The sequence below is a fragment of the Microtus ochrogaster genome, chromosome 8 (assembly GCF_000317375.1).
Source record: "Microtus ochrogaster isolate Prairie Vole_2 chromosome 8, MicOch1.0, whole genome shotgun sequence".
Lineage (NCBI taxonomy): Eukaryota > Metazoa > Chordata > Mammalia > Rodentia > Cricetidae > Microtus > Microtus ochrogaster.
Window position 1 is genome coordinate 81,142,772 of NC_022015.1, and position 17,680 is coordinate 81,160,451.

The 17,680-nt window shown below is 46.9% G+C and overlaps 1 protein-coding gene across 2 annotated transcripts in view; it reads left to right on the forward strand.

Moving 5' to 3' along the window:
• Positions 1-17,680, forward strand: part of Rbm20 (RNA binding motif protein 20) — a 186,145-nt gene that overhangs the window by 134,528 nt on the left and 33,937 nt on the right. For both annotated transcript variants that reach the window (XM_005352473.3, XM_005352474.3), the window contains exons 5-7: positions 517-611; positions 12,254-12,394; positions 14,588-14,719. In XM_005352473.3, the coding sequence (XP_005352530.1) occupies positions 517-611; positions 12,254-12,394; positions 14,588-14,719 (368 nt within the window). The remainder of the gene's footprint in view (positions 1-516; positions 612-12,253; positions 12,395-14,587; positions 14,720-17,680) is intronic.

A 17,680-nucleotide genomic window follows, 5' to 3' on the forward strand; every position in this document is an offset into this window, starting at 1 on the left:
GGATATGAGCTTCCTGTGTGTGCACAGATAGGACTTCCTGGATATGAGCTTCCTGTGTGTGCACAGATAGGACTTCCTGGATATGAGCTTCCTGTTCATGTGTAGATACTCCAACCTCAAGCATTGACAATATTCTCTGGAATATTTCAGGCCCTCCGCTGGGACAGCTACAGCAGGCCCAGAGGTGTAATCTTGCCAAACACTAATAAGCATAGCAAAAGAAAAATTTCAGTTTTTCTCTTACCACCTGCGAATTGTGTGTGTGTGTGTGTGTGTGTGTGTGTGTGTGTGTGTGTGTGTGGCAGGGCCTCTCATTGGTGCCTCTGCCTCCCCCACACTGGAATTACAGGCAAGTTCTACCTAGCATGTCTGCAGTTTTATGTGGGGTCTAGTGATGGAACTCAGGTCCTCAGGCCGGCAAGGCAGACACCGACCAGTCATGCCGTCTCCCCAGTGATGAATTCTGAAGGTTAAGTTTGTGACTTTCTTTTTAACCTGGTGTCATTTATCATTCAGATTATGCCTCAAATCTTGGAACACCGTATGCAGCCATTCCAAGGGCCTTTGCTCAGTCAAACCCCACCTTTCCTTCGGCTTCCTCGGGGACAAATGTGAGTACAACAGCATTTCCTCTTTACCTCATCATCCCCATAGTGTTCACATCAACTGCCGTGTCTAGCCCAAGAGATTCGCGTTGGGATGCAGCTGGGTCTTTGTGTCCCTAGACAGAGGCCAGGAGGGGTTTCAGCCACCCTGCTGGTATTGAAACACAGAAAACGCTCTTTTGCTGCTGCTTGTTTATGGAGACAGGTCTTACTGGGTAGCCCTGTCTGGTCTGGTGCTCACCCTATAGTCCAAGCTGGCTGCAAACACATGGCCCTCCTGCCTGAGCATCCCAAATGCTGGAATTGCAGCCATGAGCCACAGGATCGAGCTTTCTTGCCATATCTTCCAAAAATCAAAGATACTTACTAGCTAGCATTTCATAATTTTTTAGGGGGAAAGTCACATGCTTTTATGTTTTAAAAATTCTCAAGTAAAAAATGTATTGCTGGGCATGGTGGTGCGCACCTTTAGTCCTAGCATTTGGTAGCCTGAAGTAGGCCCGTCTCTATGAGTTCAAGATCAACCTCATCTACATGGTGAGCTCCAAGCCAGCCAAGGTTACATAGTGAGACCCTGTCTTAGCATACCCCTGGATTATTTATGTGTGTGTCTGTGTCAGTGCAAGGCCCACAGAGGCCAGAAGAAGGCATCAGGTCTAGGCCTGAAGTGGCAGGCAGTTGTGAGCCGTCTGATGCCTGTGCTGGGAATCAAACTCAGGTCCTCTGGAAGAACCTGAAGTGTTCTTAACCTCTGAGCCACCTCTCTAGCCTTAAAATAATTTTTAATATTTTATTGTTGTGGATCCCTTTGGCTGAGAGTGTGATTCTAAAATTTGAGTCTGAGATTGGAAGTGACAAGTGGCTCCAGGTTCCTGGCTCCAAAGGGGACTTCATTAATGCTCTCTTGTGCTGGTTTGTGTATTTGTGTGTGTATGTGTGTGTGTGTGTGTGTGTAAGTGTGTGTGTGTGGTATATGAGGGTGTGTGGTATGTGTGAGTATGTGAGTGTGTATGGTGTGTACATATATATGTGTGTGTGTGTGTGTGTGTGTGTGTGAGCATATGTGGTGTAGCCTGTGAGACTCAGAGCCAGTCTCCAGTCTCCACTTCCCATCTCGATTGTGGAGTTCTGGGATGTAGATGCAGCCTGCCACATCTAGCTTTTGGTGTGGGTTCCCAGGATCAAACTTGGGTTGTCACCATAGCATTTTTCTAGCTGGGACATCTCCCCGACATGACAATGACCTTGGTTGTTTGACCTTAGTTTTGTTCGTGGTCTCTGTGATGTGCACTTTAGTCCTTCAAACCCTAAGGCGTGTCTTCCTTTGGCCCCAGTTTAGCCCCCTCGTTCTCTCTTTGGCTTCTGATGTTTATCTGTTATTGACTTTCTGCATGCTATCAAAACCTGCTGATAAACAAAGGCACGTGGCCAAGCTCTCCCACAAAGCTCTCCCACAGGGCGTCTGGTGAGTGTTTGAGCCACTGCCTCTGCTTTTTTTTTTCTTTTTTTTGTTTTTTCAAGACAGGGTTTCTTTGTGGCTTTGGAGCCTGCCCTGGAACTAGCTCTGTAGACCAGGCTGGTCTCGAACTCACAAAGACCCACCTGCCTCTGCCTCCCGAGTGCTGGGATTAAAGGCGTGTGCCATCATCGCTGTGCTGAGAGCAGCTGTGGCCTCCTCCTCTCTTCTCACAGCTCTCTTGGGAAGGTCTCCTTGTGCTGTCCCCTCCACATGTTGGCACATCTGTATAAAGCATCAGAAAAGCAAGCTGTGTGGTGCAGCTTCTGGGTCAGGAGTGAGTGACAGGCATGGCCAAACACGAAGAACGGATTTCTATTTATCCACAGTGTTGAGTAGAAGTTCTTTAGGGGAGAGTTCTTGTCTGCAAGTTCATGCTTGAGTCAGAATGGATTTGGTGGTTTCTGTCATTCATTTTCACCTCTGAGCCATGTCTGGATCCAGGTAGCCTGGGGTCAGTCCCAGGGGAGAACACACAGGGCTTTAATTAGGTCTGTCCCTTGCCTTAAAATCAAGTCACAGCTTATGTGATCTGATCCTCTGATCCTCGCTGCTCACTGTCCCCAAGGAGTATGGGCCATCAAGGTGCCTTTGTGCCAAATGTGGGGCTCTCACTCCAGGCAGTGAATAAGAGGATGACCATGACCATGACCAAGCGGGGTGAGGTAAACTGAGGTCAGAGCTTGCACACTCACTCCCCCTTGAGGCTTGGGCACAAGATGAAGAACTGGTATCATTTATCACTTAGAAGAGGCTGCGAGAGCGATGGGCAGGGCAGTTCTGAGTTTGTTCCAGTTTTCTTTCTCACTCTCCCGTGCTGACCTATGAGCTATGGCCTTGGAGTCAAGAGACCTAGATTCAGGTCTCAGTTCTGGAGCTGACAGCCGTGGGGCCACTGGTAGGCCATTTTGCTTCTCTATAACTTCATTTGTTAAACAGGGACAGCAACTCTCCAAATGATGACTTTTGAAGGGTAGGGAAAATTGCTAGGTCTTCACATGGCTTGCAACTGATTTGTCTTATGCCTTCCATCTTGGCACATCACACGCAGCCTTCTAGCTCAGTGCCAGAGGCTGAGAGTGAGGCTTGGGATGGACCCCAGAGTACCCATCACGTACATGGATGATGTATGTATGCAGCAGAGCTTGGTACGTGGTCCTGTAAAGAGCCAGCAATGGCTGTTACTGGGCAATGAGTGCTTCTTCCCACAGGAGCTACCTAGAATGGTTTGAAAACCGCTTCGTGCTAGCTGTGACTCTGTCCACTCCCGTGTCAATGTTCGCCTTGCACGGGGCCACCAGATTGTCACATCTGCTTCTCTTTAGATGATTTGAGGTTCCCGTGGAGCCCTTTAAATCATGAACATGCCAGGCAAACATAAACCATGTGACAATGTGCATGGATAATGGTTCTGACCTTCTGTGCTAATCCAAAAAGATCTCTGAGGACTACTCCTCCTAACTGGCTGGAGGTGGGGAGATTTTAAAACATCATTCTCTCTACCCAGGCAGCTAGGAGGAGATGAAGACGCCGGATGCCATAAACTACAGCTCACATTTCTGTTGCGCTTAATGTGTTCTTAGCCTTCTGCTCCGTTTTAGTTCATTTCATCCTCCAGACAGTTCTATAGGTGGGTACTATTACTACCTCATTGGACAGCTGAGGAACTGGGGCCAAGAGAGACTTGATACCTTTCCTGAGGTTACGGTGTTGGAAGACGGAGGTGGTTTAAGGTTCAAGGATCCTTGGATCTGGGAGACCCACTCCTCACCACAGAGCAACACACACCTGCTTCCAGGTTCTTAGGGGGTTCCTTTTTGCAGTGATTCTTCTTGGTGAATTTCTCTTCCTTCTCCCTACACCTCACCCCACAAGCTCTCCAGGAGGAGGAGAAGCTGAAGCAAATTTAGGGGTTCAGGGACTTTCCCAGCCTTGGGCAGCCATGAAATAGCGTAAAGACTCCAGTAACGTGAGGCATCCGGGTTCTCCTGCACTGCAGCAGCAACTCCCAGGATGAGCGCGGGGCTGGAGAGCTTCCTGTAGCTCCCAACCGGAGGGGAGGAGCCTCATTTGCGGGGCTTTATCACTGTAAGTTTTTATGATGTCTTGCTGGTCGCATTACCCTCCCCAGGGATATCTGGGGGATCGAGGACTCCCGCAAGTGCCTACATTCCTAGTACACAATCATTCACTGGAGTCCTGTCAAATGCTGGTGGCCCGTTAACTCATTCTGCCAAGTGGAATCAAAGGAAGGCATATCTCTCTTTTGGGAAATCTGAAATGCAAAAACGCAGACAGCAGAAAACAAGCTGAGGAGCTGAGCTGCCACTGGAAACTCTTCAGCAGCTCTGTGAAGACTCAGGGCAGCCCTGCGGGGAGCAGTCATCAACTGCTGGCCACTACTTATAGACACCTCCAAAGACAACGAAACTCACTGAGGGTGGCGGGACTCTGCCAGCAGGCTCCAGCATGAGCTCGGGCACTTCTTTTGTGTAGCATACGTTTTTCTTTACAAAATATATGCTTATTGGGAAAATTCAAAGTGACAGCCCATCTCAGTGATGGCTACGATGTGTTGGTCTCTGCAATCATGTCTTCTGCTTATACCAGGGCCCTTTCTGTATGAGTCCATTTACAGTCTTTCCAGGAACATATTCTGTTGAGCAAAACCAAACATAACCACTGTTGCTTGAGGGACAACAAAAACCCACTGCTACTCTGAAAGCTCTGTTTCTATGTGGGAAACAAAGCAGCACAGGGGGCCGATGGACTGGGGGTGCGGAACATGTCCGAACTGCCGCAAAAACCCAAAACTCCCTCAGAAACCTGCTGCTGCTGCAAACTGGCCGCAGCTAGGCTGAATCTAAGCTCCCCCGTCTCTGTGCAAGGCAGATTCTTTCCTCTCTATATTTATTTTAATAGAGACAGGACCTTGGAGTGACAGATGTCTGCCTTGTTAGTGGCGTGCAATTTGTCGAGCGTCCCCAGCCCCTCTCCCTCTATTCAGGGTCCTCAGACACAGGTGTCACCTTTCACTTAGGCTGAGCTACTTGTAAGAGCCATGGCTTCTCCTTGGCTGTCTGAGTCGTCATAAACAGAGTGGTCAGGTTTCCAGAGGGCCATCCAGACTCCTCAAGCTGTAAATAGGTCTCTTGCACCCGCTAAAGGCATATTTTGTCTGCGTGCAGCTGTAGTATCATGTGTGTATGCGCAGGTCCCTCCACATTTAGTGGTGGTGTCACAGATGGCCCTCTGGGGTTCGGGATGGCACACATCATTTTAATTTTGCTTTCTCACCAATATCCTGTGTTCCAGGCAGTCACAAATAAGGAAACGGAGGCTCAGGAGAGCAGGATGTTTGTAGAAGGCTCCAGGCTCCAGGCATAGGTTGTCCCTCAGATTGCTGGCCGTTTCTAGAACACTTATCTGTTCTGCCAGGCCTTCTGAGTCTGCGGCTCAGAGCACGGCTTTTCCAATGTCTTTGTGCGTGAGGATTAGCGTGGCCCACACTAACTGTCCCCTTCCTGTTTCTGTTCTAGCTCTGTCATTGCTTCTGTCCCTTTAGCCCAAACCACCAGCTGCATTTTCAAAGACTGATACTAAGGAGATAGGGGACATGGGTGGGTTTTATTTTCTGGGTTTTAACATTTTCTTTTAATTAATCTTTATTGTTTTTCCTTTTGTGACAAAAGTAATACACCATGATGTAGAAATAATTTTACCACTAACATATTCATGACTAGAAAATCTTACTTTGCAGAGAAAGCAGGAGGCATGCTTCATTTAATAAATTTAACAAGTTTAATAAGTAAAGGTACTTAAAAATCAGATCACAGGGCACAGTTTATTTTACCATATTTTTTATGTAAAAAACTAAATTTAGTTTTTGAATTTTCCATATGTATGGGTGCTTTTCCTGCATGCATGACTGTGCACTGCATACATGTCTAGTGCTCATGAAACTAGGTCAGGGTGTTAGATCCCATGGAACTGGAGTAGCAGAAAGTTGTGAGCTGCCATGCATTTGCTGGGAATCAAACTGGGTTCTCTGCAAGTGACCAGTGCTCTTAACCACTGAGCAATTTCTCCAGCCTTGTCTTATCTTCCTTTTGAGACAGGGTCTGACTTTGTAGCCCTGGCTGTCCTGGAACTCACTATGTAGATCAGGCTGGCCTTGAACTCACAGAGATCCGCCTGCCTCTGTCTTCTGAGTGCTGGGATTAAAGGTGTAAGTCATCATGCCCTGCTAGGGCTGCCTTTTTATGTATTTTGTGACTCTAAAGTTTATGGGGATAAAGTTACTCAGAATGGGAACAACCTAATAGCCACAGACAAATCCTTGACCCCAATAAAAGTGATTTTATTCCACGGCAAAGCTAGCATGCTTGCTAAACTGCTTGAGAGCATCCATGGGGGCAGCATCCGTATCTACTCTAAGTTAATTCAAGAGACACAGCTGTGGAAGCCACGCCCATCTCTACCTGCATGTCCCGTTCAGAGCCACCGTCGTGAGGTCCTTTGTCTTTCTTTATGTGCTTCTAGCACACAACCAGCAGAGGCCCTGAGACTCTGCCATATGAAATGAGGTCACCCAGAGATATCCAGATGGAGCCCAGAAATCGTTTGCTGAAGGTGGAATCTACAGTCTGTAGCTGCAGGAAATACTGCTCGAAACCTCTCTGATCCACGGGTCTCCTGCCCTGAGCCATATCCTTATTAGAATTCTGAGGTATTTGAACATGTTGAACCTCTTTGAACTCACACACAGGGCCTGTTTCTACCTGCATCGAAAGGCACTGTGGGGCCTCAGACCCTTCAGCCACACGACGGTTTGCTCTCTTCTCAGTTTACCCACAAATCTTTTACAGTCTGGGATCCAGCTGTAAAACCATCAGAGGCAGCATCGAGCAGAAGAGTAGCCCAGCGTGTTAGAATACACAGCCTGAGCTACTGATCCTACCCGGGGCCAACTGAGGTCAGTGCCTCTCCTAGCTGGTGAAGGGTGTCCTTTCAGCTTGGTAATTAGGGCTTTGGTTACAGCCCTGACACCTTAGCTCTTTTAGAGGTCTCACCTTGGACTGGAAAAGCTCAAGTGCACTGTCACATGTGTGTCTCCTGGATCCCAGCAGCAGAGCCGGGTGGTGGGTGTGAACTGAGCCCATCAGCACCTCACAGCCAAAAGGCAGGCTGGTGAGAGCCAAGCATTTCCTTAAAATCCATCTGTTTCTATCCCAGAGCTCCTCTTGAAAAAATATATATACTTTTAAATATGTTTCCAAGTGACGCATAAGGCATAAGGGGCTCCCGTAGGACTCTTGTCAGTGTTCACGTCTCCCTTCTCCCATGCGGTTAACTTCACCCTCCTTTCCTGTGTTTCACCATCTGTCTGTCTGTCTGTCTGTCAGCCAGGCATTTTCTTCCCTGAATCATCATTTTAGAGTAGCTTGCAAACACTGTTCATCTTGATTTCCTGAGAATTTGGCTATTCTCTCACTTCATTCCAGCAATACTCTCTCCCACACCGAGGTCATCATAGCCCCACCCCCTCCATAGCAGGAGGGGGGAAGGAGACCAGCATTTGTTCAGGAGCCTGTTGGAGGCTAGACACTATAGCAGAGCACTTGACTAACGGTGTGGCATTTCCTCTTCTCAAGAAGCCTTTGGAATCGATTTTGTTCTCCTGGATTTACAGACAGGCAAACCCGGGGCTAGAAAAATCCAGTAACTGGTTCATAGTTGACTACAGGGGTGCAGGGTTAACCATCAATCCTGGTCCCACCATCCTGCCCCTGGTGTCAGTAAAGCATGCACTAGCCATAGGAATGTCCCCCAGAGAGACCTCAGCTACACGCGTCAACTCAGGCTTCTCTGGCACCATGGCAGCGATCACTCCCAGAGCAGGGTAGCTGATAAACATGGTACTGGCCCCGGGAGTGTATCGGCAATGCCAATAGGCTAAAATCACCAGCACCACGCCGAAAAGTGAATCGCCCTGTGGACACGCGTGGCTGAACAGCGGGCCATACCCGGGTGGAAAGAGCCGGGTTTCCTGTTTGTTCTGTCATGGGAAAGTCCTGCACTTTAGGGCTTTGTTTGGCAAAGCTTCCAGGAGGACTGGAATTTTCAAGCTTAGAGACACAAGGCAGAGTTATTTCACATTTGGAAAGGGCTTTAGACACATAGCTACCTCCCTTGTTCCAGGTATTGGGAAACTAGTGACTGTAAGGAAAATGAGCCGGTTACACTCCTGGGTTCAAGGGGTTGGGACTTGAACCCAGGTCCTCTGTCTCTTACATTCAGATTATCATTTTTCAGGAAGCCTCCAGATTTTATATTATTATTATGATGATGATTATTTTTTTGGTTTGGAAATACTTTTAGCCGTCAAAGTTAATGAGTTACCTGGTCATCCTTTTTTACTAACCAAAGACACAGAAACATCAGTCAAAGTGTTTCCTGATCATCCTAAACAATATTAAAAGAAAAGCTTGGATGAGTTAAGTCTCACTGGGCCCAACTGACCAAAGAATGATCCATGCATCCCTTAGTACCAGAATAAGCAGAGAGCAGCATCCCACAGTATAGCAAGCAGCAATTCTGGACAGGGAAGGAAGTGAGGCCCAAAGGCATTTGGATAGGTTGATGGCATTGGCCTTATTTGAACCCGGGCTGCCTCTTATTCACTGAGACCCAGCTGTTGCTCCTAAGTTAGGTGTTCAGTTATTTTACATGCTAAGTTAGATTACAGTGCTGCCTAAGAACCTGAAGTGTGGACATTCTTAAGTCCTATCTAACCCGACACCGCCTGAACAGAGTAAGCACAATGCTGTTCTCGACTGTCAGGATGTCCACGGTGCTGTTGGGCACCCATCACCACAATGCAGGAGCCCCTTTATCCTTGGTTTAACGTTGTGCAGTTTCTGCCACCCAAGGTCAACTGAGGTCTGAGAAAATTAAATGGAAGATTCCAGAAACAATTCATAAGTTTATTTGTAGGTTTTAAGTCACTTTTATTATGGTATGTTGTTATAATTGTTCTAGTTTATAAGTGGTTATTATTAATCTTTTATTATACCCAGTTTATAGTAGATATGTATGTGTAGGAGAAACTAGTGTATACAGGATTTGGAATTCACTAAGAGTCTTGGAAGGTGTTCCTTACAGATGGGGGAATGCACAGTACCATTAACGCCAAAGGCCATTTAGGGCTAATTAGCGGACCCAGGCTGGGAATGGCCACAGAGCATCCTGCTGCCTGACCAAAAGCTCTTGTGATTGTCAGAGTCCTCAGGGAGCACACTCTACTCTGGAGGTGCTACCCAGGGACTTCCCTACTTCCCTCTGCCTCCCTCTTCCTCTGGCCATGCCTTCTCCTCATTGAGATCTTCCATAGGGAATAGGGCAAATCATAGATAGGTCTATATAAGTCGGTTCAGGAATAGAGCAATAATACTGATCACATCACCTTTTTTATGAATCAAGCATGGCATGAGTCTAAATTGCATTTTAAATCTACAAAAGAGATAGCAAAGAATTAGGCTGAAGTTTTCTAAATAAAATATCAGCAAAATAATTTAATCCATATAAACAATCTGTCTTTCTAACAGCATAGGGTTTATCACATCTGAAACCAGACAGCCCTGAACAAATTATGATTTTCATCTCATGGTTCACTTAGAAAATGATCAAGTAAGGGGTTTGCCATTGGAGGTCTGTGGCTGAGAAAACCCGTATTTTGGTATCCGGTCAGGAGGCTCCAAATTGAGATAATTAACTAGAAGAATACTAATCCTTCACAGCATCTAAAGAATCAATGAAAAGTCCATTACTATTTCTGACTGGAGTGTGGGCGAGTTCTCAATCCTTTGAGAAGAATTTACCTCAGTGCCTTTGATGGAAGTCTGTAGAATGAACAGGTCTTTGGTGACTGGCAGTTTGGGGGTTTGTTCTCTGGGATGAGTCCTGTGTTTTCTACTGGGCTCAGATAAAGGCCTCTTAGATTGTCCTTTCAGACCGGAGTGAGGCCCTAAGGGAGGGATGCTGCTTTCCGTCCCTGGTCACTAGGCAACTGGACACGCTGGGAGAGCGATTGTCACCCTGAATGTCTGGCTGCTGTGTTATCCAAGCACGCATCGCTCAGGCTAGCCACAGCAAGGTCTTGGGAGGCAGCCCTGAGAGCCCACCAGGCAGAGTGCCCAGGCTTAACCTTCGGGGTGTGAAGTCAGAGAACTAGCTGCTTCTCTCTGCTCGGGAGTTCTGCTGGATCTGCCTCAGATGACCCCAGTGGGAGGTCACAGCCCTGGCACGTAATAGACCTCCACTCGTCCTCATTACAGAAGGGCTCAGCCTTTGCTGCCCAGGCTCAGACACTCCCCCATGCAGGGAGGTGCTCCTCCTGAGGGGAAGGGGGTGCTCCTCCTGAGGGGAAATGTTCCTCTTTGGGAGTGTACTTGTTGTCTGGACACCATTGGAGGGTGGAGTCTGGAGGGGAACCTGAAGCTTCTCTAACTCAAGGTGGAACCATAAAAGAAAATGATAATTGAGTCTAATTGTCCTCAGCCCTGATGAGACAAATGAGGGCTTTTCATGGCAGGCTTCCCTAAGCACCAGCCCTTGTTAGGGATGGGGCCTGTGTTACTCCCTTTCTGTTACCTCAGCGGAGTCAGACCGCAATTAGCTCCTGAATTCACCCTACGGTGGAGAGGATGACTGTGATGTAGGCGGGGGCACTGGACTGTTTGCTGGGGTTTGAAGACTGCGTCCTTCTCTCCCACGGTGGGTGGGTTGGTCTCCGCTTCCTGATTCCTGTGCTCCTGGATGTTAGGGCTGACTAATCCTGGACCAAGGATAATCCGTACATGTCCTCCAGTAGCTTGAATTAGACGCGGGTCCTGGCTTGACTGCTGTGTTCCTTAGATCTGGTTTGGGTCTACCTGGTGGGGAGAAAGGTGGGTTTAGAACCCCAAAGTTTGGTCTTTTATTTGCTGAGAGTATGTGGCTGCTGAGCAGGTTTTTGTTTGAAGAAAGGATCCCCAAGGCTGAAAACGTTTTGAAAAACGTTTGAAAAACACAGCGGTGTCGTGAATATCTGTGTACCCATATAGTGTTTCCAAAAACCTTCCTGTCAACTTTTTCATCTAATGGAACTTTTTCAAATTGTAAATTGAACAGTATAAGGGCTGTCTCAAACAGGTTGAGCGTGTCCGTCCTTGCTCCCGGTCCTGTTCTGCTCCTCTGAGGGTAACCGGCCTTGGCAGGTTGATACTCGACTCGCCCACACCTTTCTCTGTGTTTGCTGATAACCCTTTCAAAATTTCACTGCAGACAAGGCACAGAATTCAAACATTCCGAGCTGTAGAAGGGAGGATAATTAACTCCTAGGTTCCTGCCACTCACCTCCAACTATTACCCTTTAGTTTACCCCAAATCTTTATTTTACAGTACTTCTTTTCTCCCATTTCCACATAATTCTGCCTTCCAAAAACAATATTATCGTATGCGTGCTGTCTTGTAGCCTGTTTTTCACCCGACAGTTTGCCTTAAAAGTTTCCCATATCAGCACATCGGCTTCCTTTTAATGTCTATGAAGTTTGTCTTAGACAATTGAACCGTCATTTACTTAGGCATTCCCCAATTGTTGGACATGCAGATTGTTCCCGAAACATTCTGTTACTCCATAAAGTATTCAGCAAATACCTTGTACACATGCACCTTTAAATTGATTAATTAATTAGTTAATTTTTAATTAGTTCACTAATAATTGATTTTTAATCGGGCACTCTTCCAAAAGTGGGCTCTTGGGATCATGGCCTCTATGTTTTAATTTTTATTTAATATTGAGAAAACCTATCTTCAAAGAGTGTCACAATACAATTCCCTCTAACAGTAGAAGGACATCTTTCCTTAGCTGTCCTCCAGCCTTGTATATTACTATTGTCTGGACACAGCAGCCCTTTTGTAGCTAGTAGGCAGAAAGCTGGCATTTTGTGTTATCTGTGAACGTGTTTCTTTCCTGCGTTGGCCTTTATAAATGACCATTTGGCATTATCTGGGGGAAGATGGCCATCTGGAATGTTTGGACAGGGGTAAAGCGATGTCCTTTGGAAGGCTCAGCCCTGCCCTTTGTCCCCAGTTTGCACAGAGGACCGGCGCTGGACGAGTGGTGCACATCTGCAATCTCCCGGAGGGCAGCTGCACAGAGAATGACGTCATTAACCTGGGACTGCCCTTTGGCAAAGTCACTAATTACATCCTCATGAAGTCCACGAATCAGGTAGGCCTCCACGCGTGCACGCTGCGGGACAGATGACATGCCACAGGGTGGCGAAAGGAGCCTGTAGACATCTTCTAAACAGAAAGAGGTGGAGCGCAGCTGGCTCCTTCGACAGGGCACAGGGGGTTATGCTGGCACCGCTGTTTTGTCTCCTCTGGTCCAACAATGCCTGCTTGTGCCGGATGTAAGCCCCTGTGAACTGTCTGGAAGGGAGGGTGTCACTTTAGTATGGGGTGCTCCTTAACATAGGGTCAGACTCCCAATCATCGCTGTGCTGTGCATCTCCGGAGCTAATACTACAGTTCCAGTTTCTAAGCCAGTTACCTGGGTGTGGACCCAGACAAGAACTGCCAGAGGGGTGTCCACGTGTGAGGTCACCTAGCAGGAGGGCATAGGGGAGCTGAACTCAGGATGGCCCTATCAAAACACCAGGGGAAGGTGATGGGTGTCCTGTGCTATAACTCTCAGCCACATATGTATTTTAAACAGAATCTCTCACTGAACCTGGAGTTAGGCAAGCAGCCAGCAAGCTCCTACAGTCCTCTTGGTCTCTGCCCATCCACAGCATTGGGGTTACACTTAACTGTCACATGGCTGCTGGAATCCAAACTAGCCCCATTTGCTTTTGCTTCAGTGACTGCTTTTTGCTTTGCAAAGTTAAAGAAGAGGGGGAGGAGTCTTCACTCGGTGTGGGGATGAACTCTAGCACTGGAAGCTGCAGCGGACCTTCAGAGGTCTCCATTCCTCAGCCTGGAGATGGGATATTCATGTGTGTTCGTCTCAGGACTTCTATGTTGGGTAAATGTACAGAGTTGGGCAAATTTAACATCAAGGCAACATGGCTACCTAGATTAATCAGGTATTTTTCCCATCTGAGAATTGGCAGCTAGAAGTTCTCAACACTTAGATCAAGCAAGAGACCTTAGAAAAAGCGGGTGGCGCCATTTGAAACAAAACCCTAAGGAGTTCTGCCTTCTTTCTCACAAATACTTCACAAGACTGTGGTTTAGAAAGAAAGCCATGTTCCTGAAATTAACTAGTAGAGAAAGAGGGGTGAAGCAATGTGAAGGGGAGGACTGGGGGCTCCCAACAAGAACTCCCTTGGCACAGGCAGACTAGGCTGGAGGAAGGTCACTTTGGGAAGAGTTGCTCCCTACAGAGGACGGCTATTGTCACCTAAGCATAGACTGATGGATTAGTGTCTTTGCTCCACTGTAAACCTCTACAGAGAGGCACCAGCATCAGCCCACACCATTGCACACCAGACATAAAACTCTGACAGCCACCGATTTGTGCCAACAGCTACTGGGTAATGGGCGAGTCCATTAACACAGTTTATTAGAAACTGTAGACACGGGGTGAATAGAGACGCCCATTCCCCGTGTTTCTCAGAGCAGTTAAATGAAGAGGGGGAGACGCCGTGTTGATGTTAAACTGCTAAATAAAGAGGGGAGATGCCATGTTGATGTGCTCTGGGCTCCTTTCTTCCAAGCCGCAGCAGCCTGGCCATCCTTTGAATCTAGGGGCTCGTAAGCCTCTGAGTTTTCAAATGTATTTATTTTTAATGTGACAAATGGGAGCTCACGTAGGCCCCTGGGCTTCTGCTTCTGTCTCCTGATGTTGCCACCACCAAATGGCAGCCCAAGGCCACGTGCACAAGAGCCCACGTGGGAACTGAGAGTTAATGGGCCCTCCCCTCCCAGGAGGCCTTCCATAGGATGATGTAATTCAGGGTGCACATACGTAATTAGCAATAGTGTTTGGTAACCATGGAAACCAGGATAGGAGCCATCCTGTAATGAGCTCTTTTGGTGAAGTTAATAAAAAGTTCTCTTTGAATGCATGGGATCAAAGAGGGTTCTTTCTTGTGCTGATTTTTTCCTCTTTATGGAGCTGTAAAACAGATCCTCCCAAGGCATAAAGTGTGCTGTCTTCATCGTTCAGCTCCACTCATTCTTTTTACATATGGAACCCTTATAATTAGCCGCTAGGCCCAGATACAGGACATTTCCAGAACATGGGGTTTTCCGGTCAGCTCCCCAAGTCCACTCTGCAAGGACCTGCAACTCCAGCTTGTTTCCATTGATTACGTCACCTGTCCTTAATGTTATCAGCATGGAATCCTGCCTGGTCCTGATTTGTGTTTAAGGTCATTAAAGTCAAGCTCACTGTCTGTCTTACTCTGCACACCAGGCTTTCTTAGAGATGGCTTACACAGAAGCTGCCCAGGCTATGGTCCAGTACTACCAAGAAAAGTCTGCTATGATCAATGGTGAGAAGTTACTCATTCGGATGTCCAAGAGATACAAGGAGCTGCAGCTGAAGGTACAGCATATTTTCATTCAGTCAGTCACTCAGCAAGCATCAGCTGAGCCCTCTGCTCGCCAGGTATTTATCTAAGTCGTGTTGGGAAGGAAACCTTAGGAAACACCGTAAAGATGAGTCACTGATCTTGAGGATATATATCACTTAGAGACGGACATGACAGTCATATAAAAAAGAAAACTTCATTGAGGTAAGTACAGGAAGAAAGGCATGCTTCAGACTAGTCAGGAGCGAGGGGGATTCTGGAATCTAGAAGGAGGAAGGAAGGGGGGAGCTGTGTTTGGATGAGGATAAGTCCACCCTTAAATACAACTTCTTGGCGCATTCAGACCTGCGCTAACACTGTCTTCCTCCAGCACTCCCCAGCTCTTATTCTCTCTTTCATCCTCCAGAGGCATCTGAAGCCCCTGTGAGTCCTTCTAGGAACCACTTCTCTGACTGGACCACTCTCAGACTCAGACGCATTGAGGCCCAAAGTGGGCGTTGGCTTCATTTTAACTTGTTCTGTAGTCTCCTTTTCTTTCCCCTTTTTTTTTCTTGAGGAATAGTATAATCTACATAGAATTAATTAGTTGCAATTTACTATTAATCTCGAGTCAGATCTCATACACATCATAAAAGCACCAAAAAAAGTTAAGAAATAAAATATGGACAATACCCAGAAGTCCTTGGGGCCATCCTTGCGCTTCTTTCTTCAGGCTCCATTCCCCTGCCTCTGGAGAACATCATTTCTGTGTCGTTCCTTTAGCTCTACCCCCTGCTCGGTCTCCCTGAGTAGTGGAGTTTAGTTTTTTCCATTCTTAAACATTATATGAAGGGAATCCCATTGTCTTGCTTTCACTTCTCTTCCGTGTCTATTTCCATCGTTCTATAAAATGTTGTTGTGAGGCTCTGCCATTTGCTTATCTCTCTCATGGCCGACGGACTTCAGGTTGCTTGGAGACATAAACGTCAGTGCCAATCTACTTGTCAAGTCTGTTCCCGTGGTCCAGATGCACATGGATAGGGTTGGAACTGTTAGACGGCCGGGCAGTCTAGCCCGAGCTCTGCTGGGTGACAGTGAGCTCGTCTCAGAGAGCTTTGTCACAGTCTGACAGTCTCCTCGTAGAACAAGAGACTGTAGCGGTCCACATTCTTGCTTGCCCTAATTAGTCTGACTTTTAAATTTGGGTGTGGGGTGGGCACAGTGTTCTGGTTGATCACAGTTTTTATTTTTTATTTCCTTGGTGACATTAGGTTGAGTGCTTTTTTCCATGTGTTTACTGGTTCTGATTTTCTTGGTGGCAAGTTTCTTTCCAAGTCATCTGCCTACGATTTTCTTTCATATTGTGTCTTCTGGTTTGCTTTGCTGTTCTCTTAACTGGAACAATTGTTCTGTTTGGGTTTATTATAGTTGCTGCCATATTGGTGTTTAAACCTACCCTCTTATTTTATGTTTCCACTGTTCTACCTAATAAGATTTCTTTTCTAGTTAATTTCCATCTTTACTTGGGTCCAATTTGTTCACAACTCACAGCCCATAATTTGCCCTTAATCTTGAGGGTTGACACCAGATGACAAAGGGTAAGGTTGCTTCTAGCAAGGACAAACAGTCTAGCAAGTCAACATGTGCAGACACGGAAAAGACGTCAGCCCCTCACTCTAGGCCCCTCTCTGCTCTGCTCTCATTATTGCCTCTGGAGTTCCTTCCCAACAGTTCTCCTTCAGGCCCAACCTGGATTCTTTCTCTGTAATAAAAGCATGAGACAGGTGGAAAGCCCCACCCTGTTCTGTACCTAGCCAGTTCCTGTTTTCCCCCGAGGGCTGGAATTAAATTTCTACACTGAGTTCCCAGTGGAGCTTGGGCCTCCCAATGAAATGTCATAAGATTCGAATTAGGGTGAGCAACAGTAGTTTCTTGAGGTTCCAAGGCTTAGTAAGACTCTAGTGAGGGAGACAGTCTGGGCTGGTGCGGAGTGGCTGTTCAAGACATCACGTGGTCTGAGTCTTGCTTCCAGCAAATATTCCCCATGGCGTGGCGGAAGTAAGCATGTGAGGATCTTAGTCTGATGGGCGGAGAGACGTGGAAACAAAGAACCAACAAACACGTGACCGTTGCCAGGCTGGAAAATGACGACACCGTCCTAGGCTCCGCCCCTTTCTGCTTTGAGCTAACTCGCTTAACCTCTGTGAACCTCAGTGCTCAGATTAGCGCAGGACTGAACTTGAGTTCTTTGATTTTAAGCAATTTTCTTTTCTGTCTCACAATCACCATCCTCTGAGGTGTGCAGGGCGGATAATCACAGTAATTATGAGAGCACATCATAATGTATGCCTGTAATTGAGTCCTGCTACTCTGAGACAAGTAATATATTAAGCACCCTTCCATACATTATCTACTTTAATCTTGACGTCAGTCCTGCCAGACAGGTATTATAATCTCACTTGTACAGGTGAAGACATTCAGTCTCATCGAAGTTCTACAACTTGCCCAAGATCGTAGTGACTAGATGATCTATGCTGAAAACGTGAGACGTGTTTGCCTTTAACCCCAGCACTGGGGAGGCAGAAGCAGGTCAAGCTCTGTAAATTCAGGACCAGGCTGGCCTTGTCTTGTGAGTTCCAAGTCAGTCAGGGCTACCCAGTGAGGCCCTGTCTCAATAATACCAACAACAAAACAGATAAAACCTACAGATCAACAAAACAAAACAAAAAGCAAACAAATACCGAGACTACTTTGGGTTTGCACCAGATGTGGTGTGTGTGTGTGTGTGTGTGTTTCTGTGTGTGTGTGTTTCTATGTGTGTGTGTTTCTATGTGTGTGTGTGTTTCTATGTGTGTGTGTTACTGTGTGTGTGTTTCTATGTGTGTGTGTGTGTTTCTGTGTGTGTGTTACTGTGTGTGTGTTTCTATGTGTGTGTGTGTGTGTGTGTTTCTATGTGTGTGTGTGTTACTGTGTGTGTTTCTATGTGTGTGTGTTAC